Below are 8,684 nucleotides of genomic sequence, written 5' to 3'. Positions count from 1 at the left end.
TGGAGCTCTGCCTAGGGATGGACAATGTGCCAGTTGAGAGTTTGTGAATTAGGATTAGAAGGCAACATTATGGTGGGTGTCTGCTATGGGCCACCTGATCAGAAAGAAGTAGATGAGACCTTTTTCACCCACCTGGAAGAAGGCTCACATTCTCAGAGCCTGGTCCTTGTGGGGGACTTTACCCACCCTGGTATCTTCTGGAAGGACAGTGCAGCAGGGCACAAGCAATCCAGGAGGTGTCTGTAGTGCGTTGATGACAAATTTCCAGTTCAGGTGATGGAGGAACCAATAAGGGGGAGCAGCCTCTGGGACCTCATACTTGCCAACAAGGAAGAACTGGTTGAGGATTTGAAGGCTGGGGGCAACTTTGATTGCAGTGACCCTGAGATGGTGGACCTCAGAATCATGAGTGGAGGGAAACAAGCAAAAAGCAGGATGACAACCCTAGACTTCAGGAAAGTAGACTTTGGCCAATTCAGGGATCTGCGTGGAAGAATCCCATGGGACACTGTTCTGGAGAGCAGCCCTGGAGAGCTGGTTGCTTTTCAAGGAATACCTCCTCTAAGCTCCATGGTCAATCTCAAAATGCAGGAAGTCAAGTAATGGCAGCAGGAGTCCTGCATGGACGAGCAAGGAGCTCCTGGCAAAACTCAAACATAAAAAAAAGAAGTGTAGAAGAGAAGGAAGCAGGGACAGCTGACATGGGAGGAATATGGAATACAGAGACACTGAGCATGCAGGGATGGGGTTAGGGAAGCCAGAGCATATCTAGAGTTGAAGCTGATGTGAAGGGCTGTACTGGTGTACTAGGTCTGGCTGGGATGGAGTTAACTTTCCTCATAGCAGCCAATACAGTGCTGTGCTTTGCACTTGTGGCTAGAACCGTGTTGATAAGACACTAATGTTTTGGCTATTACTGAACAGTGCTTGCACAGCATCAAGACTGTCTTCCCAACCTCCCCCCACTCCTAAAGCTGATAGGCTGGGGGTAGGCAAGAGGTTGGGAGGGGACATAGCTGGGACAGCTGACCCAAACTGACTCAAGGGCTATTCCATACTATGTGATGTCATGCTCAGCGATAAAAGGTAAGAGAGAGGAGGAGGAGGGGGGGCATTCGTTATTAAGGCGCTTGTCCTCCAAAGTAACTGTTACACGTACTGAAGCCCTGCTTCCCAGGAAATGGCTGGGCATCGCCTGCTGATTGGAAGTAGAAAATAAATCTCTTTTGGTTTTGCTTTGCTTCCACATGTGGCCTTCCCCCCGTCCCCCCTCATTAAACTGCCTTTATCTTGACCAAGATTTTTCATCTTACTTTCTCCCCCTGTCCTCCTGAGGAGGAGAGTGAGGGAGTGGCTTGGTGGGCACCTGGCAGACAGCCAAGGTCAACCCAGCACAACCAGGTATGGCTGGGATGGAGTCAACTTTCCAGCCTGTAACTTAGCAGCAGCTAAGCTGTTAACCCATCACAACAGCAACAGGAAAGGTTTTTACAGGTACATGAGCAACAAAATGAAGAGTAGGAAAAGTGTAGGCCCACTACTGAATGGCAATGAGGACTTGGCCACAAAGGACAAGGAGAAGGCTGAAGTACTAAATGCCGCCTTTGTCTCTGTTTACTGGTAAGTCTGGCCTTCACAAATCTCAGGTCCCCCAAAGCAGTGGGAAAGTACAGAGGATGGAATACTTACCCTTGGTGGAAGAGGGTCAGGTTAGGGAGTGTTTGAACAAACTGAATATAAACAAATCCACAGGCCCTCATGGGATGCACCCATGAGTGTTGAGGGAGCTGGCTGCTGCCATTGTGAGACCACTCTCAGTTATCTTTGAAAGATCAGTGTGATTGGGGGAGATTCCTGAGGACTAGAAGAAAGAAAATGTCACTCCTTTCTTTAAGAAGGGCAAAAAGGAGGATCCAGAGAACAATAGGTCAGTTAGCCTCACCTGGGAAGGTGGTTGAAAATGATTTCCAAGGATTTCCAAGGGTCATTAAGGTGATTAGGGGACAAGAGCATCTGTCATACAAGGAGAGGATGAGAGAACAGGGACTGTTCAGCCCGGGAAAGAGAAGGCTTAGGGGTATCTTGTCAGTGTGTGTCAGCTGATGGGAAGGAGTAAAGGAGACAGAGTCAGGCTCTTCTCAGTGGTGTTCCGTGACAGAACAAGAGGCCATGGGCACAAACTGAAATGCAGGAAATGCCATTTAAACATAAGGCAAAACGTTTTTACTGTGAGGATGGTCAAACACTGGAACAGGTTGCCCAGAGAGGCTGTGGAGTCTCCATCCTTGGAGATATTGAAAACCTGACTGGATACAGTTCTGGGCAACCTGCTGTAGCTTTGAGCAGAGGGTTGGATTAGACAACCTGTCGGAAAAGGACCTGGGGTGCTGGTTGACAGCCGGCTGAACATGAGCCAGCAGTGTGCCCAGGTGGCCAAGAAGACCAATAGCATCCTGGCCTGTATCAGAAATAGTGTGGCCAGCAGGAGTAGGGAAATGATTGTGCCCCTGTACTCGGCAGTGGTGAGGCCGCACCTCAAATACTGTGTTCAGTTTTGGGCCCCTCACTACAAGAAGGACGTTGAGGTGCTGGAGCGTGTCCAGAGAAGGGCAACGAAGCTGGTGAAGGGTCTGGAGAAGAAGTCTTATGAGGAGCGGCTGAGGGAACTGGGGTTGTTTAGCCTGCAGAAAAGGAGGCTGAGGGGAGACCTCATTGCTCTCTACAACTACCTGAAAGGAGGTTGTAGCGAGGTGGGTGTCGGTCTCTTCTCCCAAGTAACTGGCGATAGGACGAGAGGAAATGGCCTCAAGTTGTGCCAGGGGAGGTTTAGATTGGACGTGAGGAAAAATTTCTTTACTGAAAGAGTGGTTAAACATTGGACCAGGCTGCCCAGGGAAGTGGTAGAGTCACCATCCCTGGAGGTATTTAAAAGATGTGTAGATGCGGCGCTTAGGGACATGGTTTAGTAGGCATGGTGGTGTTGGGTTGACGGTTGGACTCGATGATCTTAGAGGTCTTTTCCAACCTCAATGATTCTATGATTCTAATCTCCAGAGGTTCCTTCCAACCTCAACTGTTTTGTGATTCTGTGAATAGTAGTCCTTTGTGCTCAGTTTTCAGAGCTATCATAGTCTTTGTGGCCAAACAGCAAAAATGGCAGATATACATTGGAAATTTTAGCTTTTTAATTTTAGACATTTTGAAATCGAAAATAATTCTTATATATTACTACAGTACTGAGGACTTCTACGTTGTTACTTTTTCAGAAATATTTCTGGAAATTTGCATGTCTCATTTTTCCTCTCAGTGGCATACATTTTGCAAAGCGCTTTTAAATATTATTACCAATTATTCAGACATTCTGAAATTGTGTAGCTGGGGATTTTATTATTCTTTTTCTATCCATAACAATAGAATTATGGAAACAGCCTCTCCTTCATCCATGGTTTATTAGTCCAGCCAGAATGCAGACTCTGGAATTTTTCATTGAATTTTACTTCAAATGAAATAGATACTTAAAATCTGGTTCAAATCAGTGCATTCCTTTGTTGAAAGTTACACAAGCAAACTTCCTCTTTCTATTTAGCTGTTCTGGACTAATACAGAATGTCTTGGCATTTTCATCTATATCAGCTTCATTTGAAAACACACATTTTAATTCTTGCCATTAGAAAACACCCTTGTTTGGAATTTGGAAGCAACTGCTTCAAAATGATTTTTGCTGAATATATGATCATAAGCTGTCATGTTGTGTTCTGCCTTATCTTTTGCTTTGTTTGTAAATTGAAGGCTAACTAATAATTTTCATGAAGTTGCATAATGCTGCAAGACAATTGCAAAAGTAGTTTTGAAAATTAATGGGTTGTTGCTCTTTTATCTAAAACATTAGGAACCTTAGCTTTAACAAAAGAACAATGTTTTTTTCACCAAGGAAAATCAGTGAAGCAGAAATATAGGGTCATTCTTTCTTGTATTTTCAACAATGAAAAATTTGTGTAATAAACAATGAGAGGCTAATATCTAAAAGAACAGGCAGAGAGACTCGAGGCAGGAGGCAGAATACGTACATCAAAAGGTCAATGGAAGTTTCTAAAACCCACCACCACCACCAAAATTGAATTTTGAATCAAATGCAGAACTAGTGGAGGTATATGAGTTTATTTTCATTATATTTGTTACATTTCTGAGGGGACAATTTTCAGAATGTATTGGAGTTTGAAAAAGCTTGAGTTTAGGATGGTAATGAAGAAAAGCTCTGGAGCAGCTTAGGTGAGACTACATGAAGTCTTATATTGTACTGAGATAGTAACAAGTACAGAAGTGAAAGTGGGAAAATGATCAAAGTCTCAAAATACACCTAATTTAGTATTGGTGGCATAATATAGTATTTAATGTTAAAGATTATAAGAACCTATCTTCAGTTTCTTACGATTAGGAAAAGCACTCAGTACTTCAGCAGTTCTTCATCTTAATTCCCAAGCAGGTCATGAGGATATTTTTAAAGCTGATGTGAGTTATATACATAATGGATTTTAAGGGAATGTAATAGAACATTAAATGTATAAGCTGATATCAGTATTCATGTTTAATTTTCCTATAAAAATGACAGATGGGTTGTTTTAACAAATTCTCAAGAGAAAGCATTACAAAGAGTGATGAAACGAATATGCAATTCATAGGAGACTGTTATGTAAAAGGCAATATTGAAGAACTTAGAGGCCTTCTCTTTCAGAAAGTTTTTCGTGAATTAAGACAGTGTATGTGAAAGACTGAGCAAAGCCTGCAAGTTGCAATGTCTTTGTTCTTCCTTTTTTGTGCAATCAAATGCTCCAATAAGAAATTATTAACTAGCTTGTGCTAGTTTTACATTACATTTTTATATACTCAACAAACTATGGTCTCAGAAAAATTGAAGTGAAACTGGTACTGTGATTTCGGGATGCATGCAAAGACAAAATACAAAACACAACATTTCTAAATACTGTATGTTTCTTACACTTTGAACAGTAATTTTGTTGTATACCTTTTTAATAATGTAGGGAGGGAAGACCTTATCCTTCATTTTTCTGTCAGTAATAAACCAAAATATCTGTATTACTCTTTCACTTACCTTCTCTCATATTTTTGCTTGGTAGTTGAGTGCAGTATGAGCTTGAAATGAAAAACACGTGAAAGTTCTGACAAACTTACGGTGCCTGGGAGTGATTACGGAGGCAGACATCCTGTGTGTTCTGGAAAGCAAGATGCCATGTGACAATTCAGAAGTTTATTTAATCTGAAAAAAAGTGAAAACTATTTGTTATTTTAAGAGATACTTCAGAGAAAGAAAAATCTGATTTTGCCTTTAATAAATTACTAGAAATTAAAATAGGAAAACATTTTTTTCCCAAAGGCTAGGGTTTTCTTTCTGCATTTGTGACTTGTAGAATTGTCCAATAAAGGTTTAAATTCCATAACTGGAATTCAGTGCAGCATCTTGTCACATGTCAGGTTGACAGATTCAGAACACATGCTAAAATATATTTATGTAATAAGCTGCATATGAATTAAGATTTGCAAAATGATACCATCTCTTGAAATTATTAAATAAATTTGGATTTTCAGTGGCTGTAATGGAATGGAAGTAAGTTATAAAAATGTCAATATGAAAGCAGCAGTACCTCTCAGAGTCTGAGTTAGAAATAATATTATATTTATTTTGTATTTATTATTTATTTGTATTTAATTTGCTTCCAGGTTGAACTAGTCTTATCAAAGTGAGAGCTATATCTGACAGCATGGTTTATAGTATCCAATACAATCTTGTTATGCTGAGTACACTACTGCTTTTTATATTGACACATTAACACAAATACTAAAAACAGTGATTCAGCTAAGTGAAGATTTTTCAGAAATTCCAGTACTTTTGAAGCAATTGGGTAGACAGAGTTATCTCAGAAGAGTGTTACCTTTGTTGAACATCTCACGGACAATACTGAAAGAATCATTATAGTTTTAATCCAGTGTCAGAAAAGGGGGGATATCTGAATTACTTCAAAGCTAACAAGGTCATATGAAGTATTATGAATTAAACAAAGAATGTGTTGTATAACATAATAGTTTCCCTGAGTCTATTAACTGGACATCACGTGTTCTTTTTTAGAATTCTAACCTGATTCATCAAAAGGTGTCTCCTCCTGTGGAGCAACAAGGATCTCCAATCTTATCATTCATTACTCTGGAACAATTCAATGCCATTCGCCTTGTGCAAAGTGTCCATCAGTCACTTGCTTCTTTAAGTAAAGTTATCAGAGGTACCTCATTACTGAGTTCTGAAGTACAAAGGCTAGCAAGTGCTCTGCTAAATCAGAAGGTAAGTCATTTTGTCATGAATTTACATTATAAGCAATGAAAAAAACCAAGGAAACTGAACAAAATTCTGATACATATTTTCATGTCACTATTTGCTCTAAGTTCTTTTATTGATAGAGACTCTAAAATGGAGTTCTTTTATTGATAGAGACTCTAAAATGGAGTTCTTTTATTGATAATGACTCTAAAAAAACCTCATGTTTTTTCTGGAATGAAAACCCAGAAAAATGTTGCTTCAAGTACTTGCAGAAGCTTCTGAGTATATTATACTTTCATCAAGCTTTCTCTTAAGGACAAATCCTATAAGATTAGAAGTTGTGGAACAGTATTTCCATTTCAAATATCAAATCATACTAGATAAGTCAAATACATTAGCCAGTAGAACATGTAAATCTGTCCCTTTTCATAATTTTTACAGTTGCTTAAAATTTAAGTTTTACTGCAGTTGTAATCACAATTAGCTCTCTAAATTTATTCATTATGGATTATTGCCATATCACAACAGACAAGCTGTACCTATCATATTGACCTATCATCTCACCCTATATTCTTGATATACGAGAAAAGCAAGTAAAATCTGTACATGTACTTTTTCCATGTTTTCTGGCATCAAACTGGGCATATTTATAAACTGGTACAAGTAGTGACTGCAAATTTACATGGTCTGTCATTAATAGCTAGATAATTGGATTCCAAAGATAGTCAAACATTGACGTGAAACTCCGTGGTTTTGTTTCACCTGCAGCAACTGATAAATTGTGTTGATGATAATGCATAGATACTGAGATTGGCCCTACAATGAACAATAATTCCTATCAACATTCTTGTCTATCTTCATGTGAGGATCAAGTACTGTTAAAAAGATTGTTATGCATTTATTGATCTATCAAATTTCTAATTAAAACAATAATTAAATTCTTTGTCTTTTCAGATTCACAAGACAGCATTTGTTAGCAAAATTGCAGTACAATTAGAATAAATTAACATTTTCATGCTAGCAATCTCGTGTTTTTAAACACGTTTTGTCTGTGTGGTAGAAATTGGTGCTAAGTAGAAGTCATAGTGAATGCAAATGATACATGTAATGGCCATTTTTTAGCATTTATAGTTGTATTTCGTGTTACTGAGCAAAAGACTATGGCTTGCTTTTGTGCTTAAGCTGCACTCAAATTGGAAGCTGCAGGAGCTATGAAGCTGATCACTGTCACAAAAATGTACTTAAAGATTCTATGCATTTTTATCTTTCTCAAACATCAGTTCAGTGCTTCCTGATATATTGAACAAAGTGTTTCTGGCATTTCTTCTTGCTTACTTACCCATTTACCTTGACACAGATCACTTTATTGGATTGTGACCATAAAGCAATCTTTTCAGCAGCCCTCCAGAGAAGTTAATGCTACAGTCTTGGCATGGCAGCTAAACCACACCATATTTATCATCTTAAAGTGATTTGTTTCATGTATTTTCTGTACACTGTTCTTTTTTATTTTAGTGTGGTCATGTGTTATGCAACAAAGGATTATTTTTAAAAACTTGTATTTTGAAAGCACCAAGATTGTAGTTCTTTTAAGATTATAGCACCTGAAGAAGCTGCTAGATTACCAATAGAAATGTGAAACTCAATGAATGTATGACTTCTAATGGTTTCAGCAATGTGCCTTATTTATGCAAAATTGATATGTTAGTGCACATCTGAAATATGCTTCCATACTAACAATTAGCTAAGCTATTACTTTAAACTTAGATTAATTTAGAGTGATATATTAGCAACATAGAATCATAGAATCATAGAATACTTTGGGTTGGAAGGGACCTTTAAAGGTCATCTAGTCCAACCCCCCTGCCGTGGACAGGGACATCTTCAACTAGATCAGGTTGCTCAGAGCCCCGTCCAAGCTGACCTTGAATGTTTCCAGGGATGGGGCATCCACCACCTCTCTGGGCAACCTCTGCCAGTGTTTCACCACCCTCAGCGTAAAAAATGTCTTCCTTATGTCTAGTCTAAATCTACCCCCCTTTAGTTTAAAACCATTCCCCCTTGTCCTGTCGCAACAGGCCCTGCTAAAAAGTTGTCGTGGTTTAACCTCAGTTGGCAACTGAGCACCACACAGCAGCTCGCTCACTCCCCCCCAGTGGGATGGGGGAGAGAATCGGAAGGGTAAAAGTGAGAAAACTCGTGGGTTGAGATAAAAACGGTTTAATAGGTAAAGCAAAAGCTGCGCATGCAAGCAAAGCAAAACAAGGAATTCACTCACTCCTTCCCATCGGCAGGCAGGTGTTCAGCCATCTCCAGGAAAGCAGGGCTCCATCACGTGTAACAGTTACTTGGGAAG

At 39.5% G+C, this 8,684-nt stretch overlaps 1 protein-coding gene across 1 annotated transcript in view; it reads left to right on the top strand.

The window, feature by feature from the left end:
- DYNC2H1 (dynein, cytoplasmic 2, heavy chain 1) overlaps nucleotides 1-8,684 on the top strand; it is a 191,267-nt gene that overhangs the window by 149,453 nt on the left and 33,130 nt on the right. Inside the window, 1 exon segment of the mRNA XM_009322273.1 lies at nucleotides 6,143-6,352. Coding sequence (XP_009320548.1) covers nucleotides 6,143-6,352 — 210 coding nt within the window.

The sequence above is a fragment of the Pygoscelis adeliae genome, unplaced genomic scaffold (genome assembly GCF_000699105.1).
Source record: "Pygoscelis adeliae isolate BGI_AS28 unplaced genomic scaffold, ASM69910v1 Scaffold383, whole genome shotgun sequence".
NCBI lineage: Eukaryota > Metazoa > Chordata > Aves > Sphenisciformes > Spheniscidae > Pygoscelis > Pygoscelis adeliae.
Note: the sequence above shows the minus strand (reverse complement) of the source record. Positions and strands in the feature narration are given on the sequence as shown.